Here is a 20,335-nt window from a genome sequence, read left to right as displayed (position 1 = left end):
ATTCTTAAAAAATGGAGAATTTTTTTTTTTTTTTTTTTTTTTTTTTTTCTGGCTGTTGATAGTATTTTCTGATTTATGGAGTGATAAAAAGAGATATCCAAAATTCTCTCTGTAAAAAAATTTTATATGTCCAAAAAATTAAATGAGAATTTAGCATCCAATGTTCAGATTTTTGTTCTAGAAATGTATCATGAATCATTTGCATATTTAAACATAACATTTTAGAAAACTTGTAATACAAAAAATGTCTGCAATTTTTAATGTAATCAATCAGCTGGGGTAGTATGGTGATATCTATTAGTTATTTTTTTTACCCTATTCACCTGGGGTGTCTCGCCTTAAAGGAATAGTTCACTTTTAAATAAAATTTTCCTGATAATTTACTCACCCCCATGTCATTCAAGATGTCCATGTCCTTCTTTCTTCAGTCGAAAAGAAATTAAAATTTTTGATGGAAACATTCCAGGATTTTTCTCCATATAGAGGACTTCAATGGGCACCAAACGGTTGAAGGTCAAAATTACAGTTTCAGTGCAGCTTCAAAGGGCTTTAAACAATACCAGACGAGGAATAAGGGTCTTATCTAGAGAAACTATCGCTCATTTTCTAAATGAACTAAATTGTCAAATACAATATTCTAGTGCAAGTATATAACAATTAGTTCAAACTTTGACCTGTGGAGGGCAGTAATACACTTAGCAGTGTCTACACTGCTAGAATTCAAATAGAGAAGAAGAAGAAGAGAGCTAGTTCAAGATGAGCATTTATGGTTAAAACGTATATAATTTTTTTTTTTTTTTTTCAGAAAATGAGCAATCGTTTCTCTAGATAAGACCCTTATTTCTCATCTGGGATCGTGTTGAACAATTTGAAGTTGCACTGAAACTGTCATTTTGACCTTCAACCATTTGGAGTCCATTGAAGTCCACTATAAGGAGAAAAATCCTGGAATGTTTACATCAAAAACCTTAATTTCTTTTCAACTGAAGAAAGAAAGACATGGACACATCTTGGATGACATGGGGGTGAGTAAATTATCAGAAAAAGTTTATTTAAAAGTGAACTAATCCTTTAATATTTTATTATAGTTATTTAAATAAAGTTTTATTAATCATGTTTTTATTTATTAAAATCAAATTTTTACTTTTTTTAATTCAAAAGCATTAATTACTTGATTTTTACATTGTTTCTCTCTAAACTTTTTGACCTTAGCAGTGAAAAAGAAAAAAAAAGAAATCCCACAAATGACCTAAACAACTGGGAATGTTGTGATGGGCCTGTGATAAGGGGTTTCGGTATATATTTGTCCCAGGCCCTGTCAGTGGCACTGCAAATGATTGAGAAATGAATCAGTCTTGTGAGTCAACGGGGATAAAGAGTCAGTAACTGCAAAAGGGTGTCGTTTACCACGCTTTGGGCGGGTTTAAGTAGCAGTTGTTCTTGTATAGAAACAGAAAGAGCTTTATATTTGTTATATTGAGTGTCTGGTAAGGCTGAGCAGTGAGTGGGCTGTACCATGAGAGCGGGAGGGAGGGGGAAGTGTTTGTTCCTCCACCAAACTGAAATAGACTGCGTCTGCTGCCTTATCCTGTACTAGACATGGCCGCCACCGGAGTTCTCCCCTTTATCAGGGGAGTAGACCTGAGTGGGAATGACTTTAAGGTAAGAGTTTTGATTTAGTACGTCTGCGGGTACGGGATATTGTTAATAAATCATTCGCTCGAGCGAGGAAAGCGATGTAGGTTAGTTAGCGTGTCAAAACAGCTTGAGATGGAGAGCTAGCAGTGCTAACTGTGCTAGCTCACAAGAGCACTGGGCGTTAGCTTGTCAAAATTTGTTGCGGTCCATCAAGTGGTGTGACAGGCAGGGGAAATAACTAGAAGTTTGTTAGCAAGTCAGCTGTGTTGGGTGATAGTAACACTTCTGGCCTCAATAAATGAACTGCGCTGCTGACAGTCTTTCAAAACATGTTAGTTAGGAGAGAAAGTGCAGCATATGGCATCAATATGCAAACAAAAGGAAGATTTTGTTATTTAAAGCATGTATAAGTAAGGTACAGAAGTCTTTTACATGGGTTCCTTAAGCAGTAGTGTTACCCAACCTCTCAAGTGTGTCAGTTCACTTGAGTACATTTGTCTTTGTCTTATTATGTAAAGCCACTTCAGTCAGATCCGCTCATATCGAGAGATGATTGTGTGTTTTCTAGCGTTCAAATGTTTAGAGAAAAGTGTAAAAAAAATAATTAAATAAGTAATATGTGAAATAAAAAATAGATGGTAATTAGTGAATAAAATAAATACATCTAACAATACAGTGCCATAATAATAAGAAAAAATACAATAAATGCAGTTAAATGTTTTCTGAAATAATATTTTTTAATATTAAAATGATTTTATTTCACAGTACAGATCGGGTCTTTATAGATAAACTATATAGATGTATATGTGATGTCTAAACAATTGGGAACCCCTTTTCTGGCTCTCGCTCATGTTGCTGCCATAGCAAACACAACCCATATCTGCACAAGTTTTTTTTTTTTTCTGTCCTGAAATGACTTAATTGTACCAGGTTTATCTTGTTTTAGGTCAAATTCATGTGTCAGACTGACTTGAATAGGATTCTTTGGGAAATGACATCAGTGTAGCAGATCCATCAAAAACCGGCACAAGCACTAACACAGAAACTGACTCGTATGACTCATGATGGTCTGATTTGAGACTTTGCATCTCTTGTGCACACAGGGAGGTTATTTTCCTGAGCATGTCAAGTCTATGAGCAGCTTGCGATGGCTGAAGCTGAACAGGACGGGGCTTTGCTATCTTCCAGAGGAACTGGCCTCTCTACAGAAACTGGTGATTGTGAAGTCACAATTTCATATTTTGCAACTAAGCTTTTTCAGCTTACTAATATTCATTCTCGGGTCTTTTTTTTATGCTCTTTTGTGTGAAATCAGGAACATTTGTCTGTGAGTCACAACAGCCTGACGACACTGCATGGAGAACTGTCAAGTCTTCCCAACCTGAGGGTAAATATGATTGACTATATTGCGCAATACTTCATATGTTCTCTACTAGCATTTCACATAAGTATTTATAGATATATATGTAACTGTTTTGTTCAAAAGTTTGGAGTCAGATTTTTTTTTTTTTTAAAGAAATTACTACTTTTATTCAGCAAAGACGCATTAAATTGAGCTAAAGTGACAGTGAAGGCATTTGTCACAAAAGATTTCTGTTTCATATAAATGCTGTTCTTTTAAATTTTCTTTTTATTAAAGAATCCTGAAAAAACTATCACAGTTTCACACAAAAATATTAAGCTGCACAACTGTTTTCAATATTGATAATAATAAGAAATGTTTCATCATATTAGAATGATTTCTGAAGGATCATGTGACACTGAAGACTGTAATGATGCTGAAAATTCAGCTTTGATCACAGGAATAAATTATATTTTTAATCATTTAGTCATTTTCTGGGATTGACAACCGCATTTACTTACAAGTGAGGGTCTCGAAATGTCCCATTCAAACAGCAACAACGTCTCATACTGTCCGAACGTCCAATGTGAATCAAGCCCGTATTCTCTTACCAGTAGCGACAGTGACCAAAGTAATATCAAAGACGTCCATAAAACTTTATCACTTATGACAAGACAATCGAGCCACGAGTTCTTCCGTTAAATCTTCATTAACCGACAGAAGCTTTTATATCGGGGTGGAAAGTGGAGCATTTGAGTCGTGCGTAGAACACAAACAGGTTTTCCGAGAATGCCGGTGTTAATTCTTGAAAAAGTACTGATGTGAGTTCGGTTGTAGAATGCGGTTGTCCCTCCTTAAATAACTGAACTGTGTGTGAACGTAACCGTATTATGGACTCGTGTACAGGACTGACAACCGTATTCTGTTGCTGTGTGAATGTGGCCTTTTAAAATACAAAACAATTCAGTGGTAATATTTCACAATGTTACTGTTTTTTGCTATATTTTATGTTTTTACTGTATTTTTGGTCAAATAAATGCAGCCTTGGTGAATATAAGAGGCTTCTTTCAAAAATGCATTAAACCTTGTTGACTCCAAACATTTGAACTGTAGTCTATCTACTTAAAAACGGCATGAATTTCTATTTTATTGTAAATATTTATATTGCTCAGACAAGCATTTGATCTGTTGTTTTGCTTTAGGCGGTTGTGGCCAGAGCAAACAACCTGAAGAACTCTGGTGTTCCTGATGATATTTTTCAGCTGGATGATCTTTCTGTGCTGGTATGTAGAGAATTACCTTGTTTATTTCTCAGTTAAGTGCAAAATTACAGGCATGATTTAATTTTAAGTAAGTAGGGCTGTGTTAGTGAAACTATGCAAATTTGTCATAGTGTGTGTGCTGTAATGATGGTGTGTTTTTAAATGTATTGTTCCCTCTTCTATTCAGGATCTGAGCTACAACCAACTAACTGAAATCCCTCGGGACTTGGAGAACTCCAGAAACATGTTGGTCTTAAACCTCAGTCACAATAGGTATGGCCTTTTTTTGTACCCAAGTTCTTGGAAGTGAAGAATAATGATCTATCATGAAAACACACTTGAAACATTTTAAGATTTAATATTGTGATCTGTTACTGTGGTATTTTGGAAGATGTCTTGTGTGATGATTTTGGGGCAGACATTAAGGATACATTTATGTGCACAGTATTAGCTAGACTAGACTTGTGCTAGACATGCTACTGATGGAATGGAAAATAACACATGGATCTTGAAACCTGATTGTAACTATTTTTAGTTTGACACACCATCTTGGGCCCTGTTTCCACCTGGTATTAAGATGTGTTTTGGTCGATCGGATCACAAGTGGACAATGCTAAATACAGGTGTAAATGGGGTAAAATGTTTTGAACTAATAAGTAAACATCATGGGCCAGACGGGATTAAAGTTTGTCGGCTGAAGACCCAAGTTTGGTTTGAAGACGAAAAAGACACCAAGCACCATTCCTGATTTCTAACACACACTCACCGCATTCGGCTGGTCTTGCAGCTGTCAGAGCAGAAACGAAAGATGATTTCTCGGAATCTTTTTTGTCATCTCCGTGCATGTTCATATGTAGATTGCGTGAGCTTATTTTGTCCATTAACCTTAACATTTACCTGCCCATAGACCCTCCCCTCGAAGAAATCAGGACAGAAGTGTTTGAAAGTGGACAAAAGAGACAGATTAAAACACCAGGTGTAAACGAGAATGTGTCTCCCTCGTCTACTTGTGATCTGATCGACCGAAATGCATCTTAAAGGGTTAGTTCACCCAAAAATGAAAATTCTGTCATTTATTACTCACCCTCGTGCCGTTTTACACCCATAAGACCTTCATTAATCTTCAGAACACAAATTAAGATATTTTTGTTGAAATCCGATGGCTCAGTGACGCCTCCATAGGGAGCAATGACATTTACTCTCTCAAGATCCATAAAGGTACTAAAAACATATTTAAATCAGTTCATGTGAGTACAGTGGTTCAATATTAATATTATAAAGCCACAAGAATATTTTTGGTGCGCCAAAAAAAATAAAATAATAATGACTTATATAGTGATGGCCGATTTCAAAACACTGCTTCATGAAGCATCGGAGCACAAATGAATCAGTGTATCGAATCATGATTCGGATCACGTGTCAAACTGCCAACGGCTGAAATCATGTGACTTTGGCGCTCCGAACAGCAGATTCGACACACTGATTCATAATGCTCCGAAGCTTACTGAAGCAGTGTTTTGAAATCGGCCATCACTAAATAAGTCGTTATTTTGTTTTTTTTGGCGCACCAAAAGTATTCTCGTCCCTTTATAATATTAATATTGAACCACTGTACTCACATGAACTGATTTAAATATGTTTTTAGTACCTTTATGGATCTTGAGAGAGTAAATGTCATTGCTCCCTATGGAGGCGTCACTGAGCCATCGGATTTCAACAAAAATATCTTAATTTGTGTTCTGAAGATTAATGAAGGTCTTATGGGTGTAAAACGGCACGAGGGTGAGTAATAAATGACAGAATTTTCATTTTTGGGTGAACTAACCCTTTAAAACCAGGTGTAAACAGGGCCTTTGAAGGCTATGCGCAGCACAAAATACTGAAAAAGAGAAAGAGTCAGTGCAGTATCCATCAATATCAATGGTTATCAACCTTTTTAACTCCAAGGCCCTACATTGTCCAAAATAATATTTGAAAACCCTTTGAAAGACCACTAATCTGTCTTTCTAATACATATATACATGGACCCGCAATTTAAAAAAAAAAAAAATAGTGCAGACCGAACTCGCTTTATCCTTTACCCCCATCCCTCCCTTGAGCGATCAAAGCGCTCATCCTTTTCTTTGTTGTCATAATGATTTTAACCATGAATTTCTATGAACACATATGTTAGTCTTATTGAAACATTCTCTGATGTTTGCTTTCTCACAGCATTGATAACATACCGAATCAGCTGTTCATTAACCTCACTGATCTGCTGTACCTGGACCTGAGTGACAATAATTTGGACAGTCTGCCTCCTCAGATGAGACGCTTAGTCCATTTGCAGACCCTGATACTCAATAATAATCCGCTTATGCACGCACAGCTGAGGTAAGATGGGTAGTTTTTATGATTTAATTTCCGTCTATGCAATTGGTACACCGCCATATAGGCGCCATATATGCATTCATTTCAAATGACCTCATTGTGTTATCAACATTGCCTCTGATAAACTCTGGCTCCAATCTGTGTCACTTGTATGCCTTTGTTGTAACAGGCAGTTACCTGCTATGGTAGCTCTTCAGACCCTCCATTTAAGGAACACACAGCGTACTCAAAATAATATGCCCACGAGTCTGGAGGGCCTCACCAATCTAGCAGGTAGACATCTAGCGGTGTTACTGCACTCTCTGCAAAGTAATCATCAGTGTGTCTCTAATTGCTGTTGTTCCTTGTATAATGAATCTGTTGTGTGTTTTTGTGTAGACGTGGACCTGTCCTGCAATGATCTGTCTCGGGTACCAGAATGCTTGTATTCGCTGGCTAATCTCAAACGGCTAAATCTGAGCAGCAATCAGATATCTGAAATGTCACTGTGCATAGATCAGTGGACAAAACTCGAAACGCTCAACCTTTCTAGGAATCAGCTCACATCTCTGCCTGTAAGTCCCTCATTGACAAATAAAAACTTATCAGATAACTGAACTTTTCAGCTATCAGAAGTTGTTTGGCTTAAAAGTGCTTCTGTGCATGAGCTGATACTTCATCACATTAATAATGTTGTCGTTCAGCTTACATTGATATATTTGATACTTGCTTGCCACTAATCTTGTCTCTTCTTTTTCCCTGTTTGATGTGATGTGCAGTCTGCCATTTGCAAGCTGTCCAAGCTGAAGAAGCTGTATGTGAACTCAAATAAAATTGATTTTGATGGGCTTCCATCTGGTGTGGGAAAATTGTCCCACCTGGTTGAGTTTATGGCGGCAAATAATAATTTGGAGCTTGTTCCAGAGGGGCTGTGCAGGTGAGAACTGACACAGTTTATTGGTGGTTAGATATAATTAAAAAAACCAATGTATATCCAATTGAGAATGGTAATAATATATGGCTATTTGATTTTGCTCAGGTGTGGAAAGTTAAAGAAGCTGGTCTTGAACAAAAACCGACTTGTGACATTACCAGAGGCCATCCATTTTCTTACTGACCTGGAGGTAAGAACTCTTGATTAAAAAAATAACTATAATAATAACAACATGTTAAACAAGTTAATAAATGCTGATTAAACTTGTATTTGTGACACTGATGTTTTAGGTTTTGGATGTTCGTGAGAATCCAAATCTAGTCATGCCCCCTAAACCAGTGGACAGGACAGCTGAGTGGTACAACATAGACTTCTCATTGCAGAACCAGCTGCGATTGGCTGGTGCATCTCCAGCCACTGTGGCAGCAGCTGGTGGAGGTACAATATGCTTTTTTTCCCCCAAAGAGTTATATTATTGTATTTATGAGCTATCACAAACTAACCCTTGTTGAAGTAACAATGCTGAAAATATGACTGAAATCAGTGTTAATTTTGACAGCAAATTTTGATTTAGTTTTGGACATAGTCTTTTGAATAAAATGCCATTTTAGTCATCTAAATTGTTTGTTTTAGTCGACTAAATCTACAGTAGGTTTAGTTGACTAAGATCTAATGGGTTTAGTTAAATTGTAATGCATCAATTAAGAATTTCTCTAAAATTTCCAAACCCTTTATATACTCCATTATATACTCTATTAACCATTAATATATTAATGTTTGAACATGCGATACAGACACATTTCACTGCTGTGTCACATAACATCTTTATGTATTTAATCATAAAATTAAATAAAACCACTTCTCCAAAAGAAGAACATAGTCTTCTTTTTAATGAATGATATATGCGTTCTTTATAACAACTTGCATGCATCATTCTTTATTCTTTCAGGCAGACATATTTATTTGTATAAATTAAATATCATTAATTCTTATTAAGGCTATTAAAAAGCAGTGAATGCTTTTCTCTTTCTTTTGTTGTTTAATATTAAGGGCACAGACAGGCATTAGGTTTATTAGGCTGCTGTCACTTTAAGATCCAATGCTACAGTGACCTTCTGATATTCTCCCAACTGTTTACATTCTCTTAAGACATATCTGACTTTGTTTACATGAATACTCTCCAAAATGAACATTTTGACATAATGTTGCATGCGAACGAGAGCTCAATTTAGTACTCGTGCACGGTCTAGCTTTGTTCGCTTCGGCTGTGTGCGCACAGAATAGAGTTTTCTTTTGTGTTGTCATCCTTTTTCAGATCTATGCATATGTCTGCTCTTCTCTTTCTCCCAGACGTTTACATTTTTAACGTTTTATGAGACATGCAACAATTGTATGCCCACTTGCGTCCTGCCTGGTAGATCAGCACGTTATAATTCAGCTACCATGCAGGATATCAGTTCTGATATCAACATTTTCATCTCATTTTTATTTGTTGATGAAATTTGTCTTTGTCCTGATTTTCATCATAGTTTTTGTCATTCAAAACCGGTTTTTATTTAGTTCTCATTTCCGTCTATGAAAAAATGTTGTTGGTGGAAATGATAATTTTTTTTTAAAATTAACACTGACTGAAATGCAGCTCAAAGTGCAACATGATCTTTATGTGTTATACAGGAAATAGCCCAAGAGACCATATGGCCAGGAAGATGAGGCTAAGGAGAAGAAAGGACTCAGCCCAGGATGATCAGGCTAAACAGGTGCTAAAGGGAATGTCAGATGTGGCTCAGGAGAAGAACAAATCTATTGAGGTGAGGGAACAGCAGAGCTAAAAATGATGGAACCATTACATATGTACGTGTCCAAACCTTCCTGGTCTTCACATGCCTCTTGATCTTTTAGGAGAATGGAGACATGAAGTACTCTGATCTGAAAACCAAACGCTGGGACAAGAACCTGGAGAAACCTCAGCTAGATTACTCTGAGTTCTTCTTGGAGGATGTGGGGCAGATCCCTGGTGTTTCGATTTGGCAAATAGAAAACTTCGTACCCATGCAGGTGGACGAGGCCTTCCATGGGAAGTTCTATGAGGCGGACTGTTACATTGTTCTTAAGGTCAGCCCTGTAAAAAAAAAATGCTAATGATGATCATGTTTCTTAAACATACTCTAGTTTAAATACTCCCAGTCTGCATCCCTTCTTTCAATTAATGCTTTGTAATGCACTTTTACAGACGTTCTTAGATGATAACGGCGCCCTGAACTGGCAAATCTATTACTGGATCGGTCAGGAAGCTACACTTGATAAGAAAGCCGGCGCTGCTATCCATGCTGTCAATCTCCGTAATTATTTGGGTGCTGAGTGCAGGACAATCAGAGAGGAGATGGGAGATGAGAGTGAAGAATTCACTGCGGTCAGTAAAACAAATGCCATTCCCTGCACAAAATGATGTAATGCTACATTATCAGCATATGCTTAGCTATATTTTTCTGCACTGTGTTTTAGGTGTTTGACAATGAGATCTCTTACATTGAGGGTGGAACTTCTAGTGGATTTTACACAGTAGAGGACACGCAATACCCAACCAGGTGCCCCGCCAAAAACAACACCCAGGACTGCCTTTTCAGCTCACCCCTGATCTGACTCACACTAATCCTGTTTGTTTTGTGTTTTGGGCAGGTTGTACAGGGTTTATGGGAAAAAGAACATCAGATTAGAATCTGTGCCTCTGAAAGCATCCTCACTCGACCCAAGGTGAGTTTTGTGTGCCGTTTGCTCTATGTATGTTGATGGGAGTGATTCAGTCTGATGTTTTTTGTTTGATTTTTTTCTGTTTCAAGATTTGTCTTTTTGTTGGACGCTGGTCTTGAATTATTTATTTGGAGAGGAGGCAATGCAACACTTGGTGGCACTACAAAAGCAAGGTAATATGTAAACAATTAAGCGGTTTTGTTTTATTATTATTATTTGTTCAGACTTGTAATAGTCTCCATGCTATTTACAGGTTATTCGCTGAAAAGATGAACAAAAATGAGCGAAAAAGCAAAGCAGAGATTACGACTTTGATGCAGAATCACGAACCTCCAGAATTCTGGGAAGTTCTTGGAGGACAGCCAGAGGAAATCAAGAAACACGTCCCAGATGACTTCAGTCCTGTCCGGCCCAAGCTCTATAAGGTCAGGGAATGGTCTATGGTTTCTTGTGCATTCCTTTCTAAAACCACCACGGTGTAAAATATCTAGTTCTTTTTTGTTCTGTTAGGTTGGCTTGGGCTTGGGGTACCTTGAACTTCCTCAGATCAACTACAAACTATCTGTGGAGCACAAGGACAAGCTCAAACTAGATGTGGTTCCAGAGCACAGACTGGTAATTTAGTGATGTCATTTCCATAGTGATTTTTGCAGCAAAAAATTCTAGTACAAAATGTATACTATCATTCAAAAGTTTGGGCTCCTTAATCATCCACGAATAAACTAACTGATGGAATATTTTCTCGTTATAGGTACAAGGTCTTTTGGACACTAAAGGTGTCTACATCTTAGATTGCTGGTCTGATGTCTTTATTTGGATTGGCCGTAAGTCCCCACGTCTTGTGAGGGCAGCTGCGTTGAAGCTGGGCCAAGAGGTGTGCAGTATGCTTCATCGGCCAAAACACGCCGTGGTTATACGTAATCTGGAGGGCACAGAGTGCCAGGTAAAATTGACAAAATAAGAGATTAAAAACTGTTTTGCCTTTATTTAAAGTCATTTTATTAAATGTCACAATCTTCATTTTAATTCCATGTTATGCTCAACAGGTCTTCAAATCCAAGTTCAAGAATTGGGATGACGTTTTGAAGGTGGATTATACCAGGAACGCAGAGAGTGTGAAGCAAAATGAGGGCTTGTCTGGAAAGGTGAAGAAGGATGCAGAGCAGAAAGACCAGATGAAAGCTGACCTAACGGCTTTGTTCCTGCCTAGACAGCCAGCCATGCCCCTCACAGAGGTGAGACTTGAATTAATTTAATCCCAAATTTTAATAATTTTAATTTCATTACATTTATTGTGTTTGTTGTAAATCTGACAGGCGGAGCAGATGATGGAGGAGTGGAATGAGGATTTGGATGGCATGGAGGGCTTCGTTCTGGAGGGGAAGAAGTTCGCCCGTTTACCAGAGGAGGAGTTCGGTCACTTTCACACTCAGGATTGCTACGTGTTTCTCTGCAGGTTGGTCTTCACTAAAATTACCTGCAAAAAACTGTAATTAGTTTGTGATATTACTCAATTCTCAGATGAAAAAATTCTGATAATTTAAAGGAACACTCCACTTTCTTTGGAAAATAGGCTCATTTTCCAACTCCCCTAGAGTTAAACAGTTGAGTTTTACCGTTTTCGAATCCATTCAGCCGATCTCTCGCTCTGGCGGTAGCACTTTTAGCATAGCTTAGCATAGTTCATTGAATCTGATGAGACCGTTAGCATTTCGCTCAAATAACCTATTTAAAACTTGACTCTTCTGTAGTTACATCATATACTAAGACTGACAGAAAATGAAAAGTTGCAATTTTCTAGTCCGATATGGCTAGGAACTATACTCTCATTCCGGCGTAATAATCAAGGAACTTTGCTGCCGTACCATGGGTGCAGCAGGTGCAATGATATTACGCACCGCCTCTCACAAATGTCTCCATGGTTGCAAATCACGCTCCCTGTGCAAACAGGGGGGTCACAGGCGGTGCGTAATATCATTGCGTCTGCTGCACCCATGGTACGGCAGCAAAGTTCCTTGATTATTACGCCGGAATGAGAGTATAGGTCCTAGCCACAAGGTTTAAATAGGTCTCTTTGGTCATTTTTGAGCGGGATGCTAACGGTCTAATCAGAACTATGAACGGTCTAATGAACTATGCTAAGCTATGCTAAAAGTGGTACCGCCAGACCCGGAGATCGGATGAATGGATTCGAAAACGGTAAAACTCAACTGTTTAACTCTAGGGGAGTTGGAAAATGAGCCTATTTTCAAAAAAAGTGGAGTGTTCCTTTTAAGTGAAATCTTCAGACAAAAAAAGACACCCTTGTATACATTTACTGATTAGTACTAACTATAACTGTTATTATTAATAACTAAAAGAACTCTTAGTTATCTTTCATCTTTCATTGAAATGATGGGATATTTGTGTCTGTCTCAGGTACTGGGTGCCAGTGGAGTATGAGGATGATCAGGACAAAGGCAAAGAGAAAGGAGAAGAGGGAGAGGATGAGGACAAACAGCCAGAGGAAGACTTCCAGTGTGTGGTTTACTTCTGGCAGGGTCGTGAGGCCTCAAACATGGGCTGGCTGACCTTCACTTTCAGCCTGCAGAAGAAGTTTGAGAGCTTGTTCCCAGGCAAACTGGAGGTACTGCATGCTAACATGGTTAATTAAATGGACTAATTATGAAATCGATCTCATATTTCATCTTCATTGTGTTGTAATGAGTCTTGTTGCCTTGACCATGTAATCCTTATATCATCGCTGTCGGGCAGAAACCTATAGTATCGCCAAAAACGTGCTTCGCAAATACATGAAACGTGTTTCTTGAGTAAAGAAAATGCTGTAATTATTCATAGACCCTGATTTTTTTTATTTATTTTTTTTTTATTCACGCTTGCATTGCAAACAAGCAGAGACAGTTCAAACTGAGTGCGGCACTTCATTCATGAGAGAGGTGGGGTGGAATTATGAAGTTTTACTGACAATTTTTATGGATATACAAAGTTTCCACCCGACAGCGACGATAATTTTCACAAGTCACGATATGAATGGACTTTTATTTTAAGGAGATGTCATATGTATATTTCAGGTTGTGAGGATGACCCAGCAACAGGAGAATCTCAAGTTCTTGTCACACTTCAAGAGAAAGTTCATCATCCACAAAGGCAAGAGGAAGCTGAAAGTGGACAGTGTGCAGCCAAGCCTATACCACATTAGGACAAATGGAAGTGCGCTATGCACCAGGTAACTATAAAGTTATGTACAAATTGTGTCTTTGCATCAGCTATATCTTAAATTGTAAAAAAAAAATGTACATGTGTGGTTTCTGTTGTGTTTTTAGGACTATTCAAATAGCCACAGATTCCGGTAACCTCAACTCTGAATTCTGCTTCATATTGAAGGTAAACTTGCATTTTATGTACTTTATACAACCTGTTCATGTATTATAAATCATCAAATAATAATAACAAAGGAATCAAGACTGGAATCAACTCTAAATGTTATTTGTGTAGGTGCCATTTGAAAGTACAGACAACCAGGGAATAGTGTACACGTGGGTGGGCCGAGCAGCAGACCCTGATGAAGCTAAACTGGCTGAGGACATCATGAACACCATGTTTGATGACACTTACAGCAAACAGGTTCATTCAGCTATGAGAATCAAAAACACTCTAACTACATCATGACTTTATTTTTTCTTTTTTATAAACTTTTTTTTTTTTTTTTTAATCCTTTTCTTCAGGTGATAAATGAAGGAGAAGAGCCAGAAAATTTCTTCTGGGTTGGCATTGGCTCACAGAAGCCATACGATGAAGACGCAGACTACATGAAATACGCTAGACTGTTTAGGTGAGCATTTCAGAAGAGTTATTTAAATACACTATCGTTCAAAATGTTGGGGTCAGTAAGTTTATTTATTTTATTTAGCAAGGATGCATTAAATTGGTGACAGTAAAGACATTTATAATGTTACAAAAGATTTCTATTTCAAATAAATGCTGTTATTTTGCATTTTCTGTTCAAAGAAATCAAAGAATCCTGAAAAATAAAAAAGGGCCTCAGCACATCTGTTTTCAACAGTGATAATAATAATAGATGTTTCTTGAATAACAAATAATCATAATAGAATGATTCCTGAAGGATCATGTGACACTGAATACTCGAGTAATGATGCTGAAAAGTCATCTTTGCCATCACAAGAATAAATCTCATTAAGATATATTAAAATAGAAGAATTGTTTTAAATTGTAATATTTACCAATTTGACTGTTTTTACTGTATCAAATGAATGGAGTCTTGGTGAGAATAAGGGACTTCTTTCAAAAACATAAACAAAATCTCATTGACTCCAAACTTTTAAACAGTAGTGTATTTATTATACATTTTAAATCAAATAAATGCAGCTTTGGCACGTATACTGTACCCAGTTGCATTAAAGCACCTTAATTTTTACCCTTAAGTATGACACTTAAGGCGTGATTTTCCCCTTAACTACGGGAATGACTTAAGAGTGTTGCATATAATCCCATAAACTGTTCTCTTAGGTAAGGGAAACCGTTAAGTGTTTCACAGCAGCAACCCAGGTTTTGCCGTTAACAAAAACGGTGTCCTTGGCAACAGTAGAATTTTACAATACAGATCGCGATACGTTTTCACAGAAAACAACTTCAGATGGATAAGGAAAACAAAAAATAAAACCAAATATGAAAACCAGATGAGAAACTCAAATTGATAGTTTACTCAAAATTGAGATTTTTGCTGTCATTCACTCACCCTCATGTCGTTCCAAACCAATAAGACTTTAATTCATCTTTAGATAACAAAGATATTTTTAATATTCTCTCATAATTTTTGTCCATTCATTGAAACGCATCCATATGAATAAGGCTGTTTCTGAAGCTCGAACTTGCAAGGTTTGTTCTTGTGCGTGATGTGCTACATACGTAATTTCATCAATGTTTGTGAATGAATGCCTAAATTACAATTTGTTTATCATATAAAGCAGTCAATCATGTCTCGTTAGAAGACTTGGATTGAACCTGCTCTCTCCGTGTAACGCGTAAGGTGAAGTTTTTTCGAACCTTATGTTATACTTGACAGTTGAAATGACAGTTAAAGGATTAGTTCACTTTCAAATTAAAATTTCCTGATAATTTACTCACCCCCATGTCATCCAAAATGTCATGTCTTTCTTTCTTCAGTCGAAAAGAAATTAAGGTTTTTGATGAAAACATTCCAGGATTTTTCTCCTTATAGTGGACTTCAATGGAGCCCAAATGGTTGAACGTCAAAATGACAGTTTACAGCGATCCCAGACGAGAAATAAGGGTCTTATCTAGAGAAATCATCGCTCATTTTCTAAAAACAAAAATTAAAAATTTTATAGATTTTAACCATAAATGCTCATTTTGAACCAGCTCTCTTCTTCTCTATTTGAATTCCAGCAGTGTAGACGCTGCTAAGTGTATTACTGCCCTCCACAGGTCAAAGATTGAACTAATTGTTATATACTTGCACTAGCATAATGTATATGACAATTTAGTTCAAACTTTGACCTGTGGAGGGCAGTAATACACTTAGCAGTGTCTACAATGCTGGAATTCAAATAGAGAAGAAGAGAGCTAGTTCAAGATGAGCATTTATAGTTAAAACGTATACAAGTTGTTTTTTTTATTTTTATTTTTTTTATTATTTTATTTATTTTTTTATTTTTTTAGAAAATTAATGATGCTTTCTCTAGATAAGACCCTTATTCCTCGTCTGGTATCATTTAAAGCCCTTTGAAGCTGCACTGAAACTGTAATTTTGACCTTCAACCGTCTGGAGGCCATTGAAGTCCTCTATATGGAGAAAAATCCTGGAATGTTTCCATCAAAAATTTTAATTTCTTTTTGACTGAAGAAAGAAGGACATGGACATCTTGGATGACATGGGGGTGAGTAAATTATGAGGAAATTTAAATTTAAAAGTGACCTAATCCTTTAAGGGGCTTTATGCAATCGTTTTTAAGGGATTACTGAAGTGAAAAATTTATATTTAAGGGAAATTCCAAGGGTTTATGACATTTCACCTAAAAAAAAAAAACCAAGTAACACTTAACGGTTATTTTCTGCAACACCCTTAAGTTTAAGGAAACATAAGGGCGATCTTAAGGGAAAATTACACTTAAGGTGCTTTATGCAACCGGGCACTGACCCTAAACTTTTCAGCAGTTATGTGTTTATTTATTTAATTTGCTTCTCTCCATTTACCATATTTTGAGGTAATAATAGATTTTATCTCTGATCTCAGGTGCTCAAATGAAAAGGGTTACTTTGCTGTATCAGAGAAGTGCTCAGACTTCTGTCAAGATGACCTGGCTGATGATGACATCATGCTTTTGGACAATGGGAAAGAGGTAGTGATTCATGCTTGCAGCTGAACAGATTATGCTGGCAGTGATGCTTGTTGCTGAGTTGTTTGTTTGCTTGTTTCACAGGTTTACATGTGGGTCGGCACACAGACAAGCCAGGTGGAGATTAAACTGAGCTTGAAGGCTTGTCAGGTCAGTGACCGATTGAGCGGCAGTTTTATTTACACCAGGGGCCAGTTGCATGAACATGAACATAGCCGTTATGTTAATATTGTGCCTCAAGAACTAGTATGAACAACTAACGGTTAGTTAGGGGCAATACAGTCTTTTCGGTATCAAATTAGCCCAATCTACTTTATAATGTAACTGACCCCCACCCCTGAAATATGTGTGAATACACGGTGCTGGTTCATGTTTAGAGCACTAGAGTATATGAATTATGTCCATAAAAACTTCAGTCCGTATATGACTACAGTGCAGTGATTGGGCTAAAAGAGTTCATTCTCTTGAATAAATGCAGAGAAGCTTTCCGAATCTGATGATGTAGAATCGTGGCTCTCCAGCCCCGGCAGCCAATCACACACTACATCAGATTCCATGACATTTACTTTTCAACCCGGAAAAACAAAATTGCAAAAATAACCACTTGTTTCCACTCGCTGATAAAATTTATGAGTGCTTTTAGTGTTTTCAGTGACGACCACCCTATACATAGCTGTTCACAGGGGGTTTTGGGGTTTCATCACCCTTTTAAAGAAAAATTTAGTCTTTTTGCAACTGGCCCCAGCACTAGTTTTTCATCTTTGCATACACACACACTTCCTCTCAGGCCTTTCCCGTGCCTGCTTAACATTTCTCTCACCCTTCAATCAGGTCTATATTCAACACATGAGGTCCAAGGATTCAGAGCACCCGAGAAAACTGCGCCTGGTGCGCAAGGGCAACGAGCCTCATTGTTTTACCCGTTGTTTCCACGCATGGAGCGCCTTCAAGACCTCACTTGCGTAAACCAGCCTTTTACAGTCTGTCTGAATGCAGTATGAGCATTAGGGTTCAGAAAACCACACCACACCACAACAGACCTTCCATTTTAATGTGCACTGCATCACTCTCTTTAAAAAGCTCACATATATATTTGCTAATTGAAGCAATATTATTTTATATTTATGTGTAGATTTAAAATCAGAGGAAGTGTCTAAATGATACAGCACTTAGGTAAGCTTTAAGAGATCAAATGCTGTATTCCTTAAGGGATGGTTTTTAGAAGAACATATCTGTTGAGGGAGAGTCTACTACTTTTTTTTTTTTTAACCATCTGGCTGCACAAGTATTGTGAAATGTGCGTTTACATTTTCTAAATTCTTCAGCGGTTATTTTAAAGACGACTCTTTATATCATTTGTTTGGGCTACACTTTTCGTGTTTTATTCAGTAGATGCATATCACATATACTGCCAAGTCGTTCAGTTATTGAAAGCACAACACCCATGTCTGTTTCAGATCTCACCTAAACGAAATGCTGTTTTGGTGCCTCATGCCAGATTTTTTTTTGTTTATCGTTTGCCTTTGAATGTTTCATTCCATCAGCTTGACTTGTTTTACTGCTTCACTTTTGGGATGTAGACTGATGCCAACGCTGATGGACTAATGAATTGCACAGTTTATGTGGGATGTTATTTCATTTATTACGTGTCAGAGTGAGAATTTATGCTTTTATGCCCTTAAACTGCCCAGTACATCCATACTAATACAGCAGTGAACGGGGTTGAACCCAGCAATTTTAATTATAAACGCAATCTTTAATAGCTATGACTGGCAATCTAGTGGTATTTGTGCAACAGTGCTACTACGATTTGGTCTTCACATATCGAGGCTGTCTGACACCGGTTCATCAGTCACAGATTGTACTTTTTTTTTAAAAAAGAAAAGAGAGAAAAAGTTATAGTCCTGTGTATGGACTACTTGATAGTTTTTTCAAATTTTGAATGTTTGTTGAACTTGGACAGGGAAATTTGTTTAGCCAAGGAAATAAATATTCTTATTTTAATTATGCTAATCAGATTTGTTATGGCTGTCATAAAAGGGATTGATTAGAGGTAAAATACATTTTTGCAATTGATGGTGAGTTGCCCTATTTTGTTTCTTCTCACAGCAGCTTTTTTTGTCTGCATATATAAATGTATTTCTATGTACAAATATTTTCTGCCACTGATTTCACCTGCAAATGCTCTATTTATGTATTTTGTATTGAATAAAAATTCATCACACATCTGTATGTCTCTTGAGTATTTGTCATTGTATGCATAAATTTAAAATGTTAAAATTTATTTTTATCAAAAACTGTTTAACATTTGGATAGCCATAACACAGTCATTAAGAAAATGGCCATCTCCAAAAGGTACTCAAAAGCCTATAAATATTTAATGCATTCTTGTTGGCCTAGACCCTAACACCATAGATGCCATAAAGGTCTTAATGGACCCTTTTCACAGACTGATGACGCGTTTTAACTGTCATTAATATCATAAATCCTGCAAAGTTTTATTTATATTATAATTTTATTTAAAAATGGAAAGAAAAAAAAAACTAAGTACAACAGCTATGGGAGTGACAGTAAAGTTTACAAATTTCTCTCTTCTGACTGCTGTTATTAATCGCTCTCTATTTTTTTTCTTCTTTTTGAAAGTTGGATGTTTTTCATTTGCTATTTGAGCAAATGGAAACACAAAAAATATATTTAATGTATTCTCTCATTCACCCCTATTCGTTTGTTAAAGGTGCTCTAAGTGATCCTGGGTGGAATAACTTCCTGTTGACGTTCGAAGTGTTGTCAAACAAAACAGAGGCTAGCTAGACCCTCCCTCCTCCTTCTCCTCCCCTTCCCCTCCGTGTTTCCTGAAACAGTCATGAACGCGCATTTAAAATCATTCTTGTCGGTTATTGGCTGGAGCATGTTTATTATGTTAAGTGGTCCAGGCTGCACCAGTTTGTTTTTATTGCCGTTTTCGGAGCTTGTGGCGACTACTGAGACCGCGGTTTTTTTTTTACAGTGTGTTCAGGGGACAGGCAGCTAGCGCATAGTGAGGAGATGTTTGCTGTATGTGACAAAAAAATGTTTTGGCCTAAAAACGCGTGACATCACTTAGAGCACCTTTAAGTCTGACGTCACGCTGCAGCGCTTCCGGGTCCAAACACTCTATCTCATACCACAAGAAAACAACAAACGGTGCTAATATACACACACGATGTGGTGTAATACTTCCAAAAAAATTATAATTATAGCTTTTATCTCCATACTAAAATCCCAGATGGCCAGACAGTGATTCTTCTTTTATAAATAATTTAAATATTAATGTCTGTGACGCTTTGAGCATGAAGACTGTTGTGTAGACTGTAAGTATTTTAAATGTTTAACTTTTTAAAATGTTAAATGTTTAATATGAATAAATAGTGCTCATAAACGGCCGTCGATGGCATTCTCAAGTGAAACGAGTCGAGGCTTGGACCCGGAAACGGCGTTCCTTACATCATGACTTAACAAGCGGATAGAATTTTACCCAACTATGATGACTTCCGCTTCTAAGAAACCCAGGCTGCGTTCCACTCCAGTTTTAGACACACCAGGGCCGGCCCAAGCCTTTATTGGGCCCTAAGCAGAATTTTATTTTGGGGGCCCCTTGTTAGAATAACTTAAGATAAACAGTATCTTATTATATAAAAAATAAATG

At 37.1% G+C, this 20,335-nt stretch overlaps 1 protein-coding gene across 1 annotated transcript; it reads left to right on the top strand.

The window, feature by feature from the left end:
• The first annotated feature begins 1,414 nt into the window (after positions 1-1,414).
• flii (FLII actin remodeling protein) lies at positions 1,415-18,878 on the top strand. Its single transcript, XM_048192320.1, has 30 exons — positions 1,415-1,662; positions 2,742-2,852; positions 2,954-3,025; positions 4,183-4,263; positions 4,430-4,515; positions 6,454-6,615; positions 6,782-6,885; positions 6,991-7,166; positions 7,371-7,528; positions 7,631-7,715; positions 7,816-7,963; positions 9,200-9,333; positions 9,425-9,637; positions 9,756-9,935; positions 10,028-10,110; positions 10,202-10,276; positions 10,363-10,446; positions 10,527-10,698; positions 10,784-10,888; positions 11,025-11,216; positions 11,320-11,508; positions 11,590-11,729; positions 12,692-12,899; positions 13,345-13,499; positions 13,597-13,657; positions 13,769-13,897; positions 13,999-14,105; positions 16,548-16,653; positions 16,735-16,800; positions 17,482-18,878. Exons 1-30 carry the CDS (start codon positions 1,600-1,602, stop codon positions 17,614-17,616), a joined length of 3,780 nt encoding a protein of 1,259 aa, XP_048048277.1. The 5' UTR covers positions 1,415-1,599; the 3' UTR covers positions 17,617-18,878.
• Positions 18,879-20,335: the final 1,457 nt, after the last annotated feature.

Source organism: Megalobrama amblycephala, linkage group LG1 (genome assembly GCF_018812025.1).
Source record: "Megalobrama amblycephala isolate DHTTF-2021 linkage group LG1, ASM1881202v1, whole genome shotgun sequence".
In the NCBI taxonomy this organism is placed as follows: domain Eukaryota; kingdom Metazoa; phylum Chordata; class Actinopteri; order Cypriniformes; family Xenocyprididae; genus Megalobrama; species Megalobrama amblycephala.
The sequence above is the reverse complement of the archived record's forward strand: the minus strand, read 5'-3'. Positions and strand labels throughout refer to the sequence as shown.

Excerpts from the sequence above, each read along its gene's own strand:
- flii (XM_048192320.1), top strand. The coding sequence starts at position 1,600 with ATGGCCGCCACCGGAGTTCTCCCCTTTATCAGGGGAGTAGACCTGAGT. Across the intron at positions 10,889-11,024 it reads TGGTTCCAGAGCACAGACTG|GTACAAGGTCTTTTGGACAC; the intron begins GTAATTTAGTGA and ends TTCTCGTTATAG. Across the intron at positions 13,658-13,768 it reads AATTCTGCTTCATATTGAAG|GTGCCATTTGAAAGTACAGA; the intron begins GTAAACTTGCAT and ends TTATTTGTGTAG.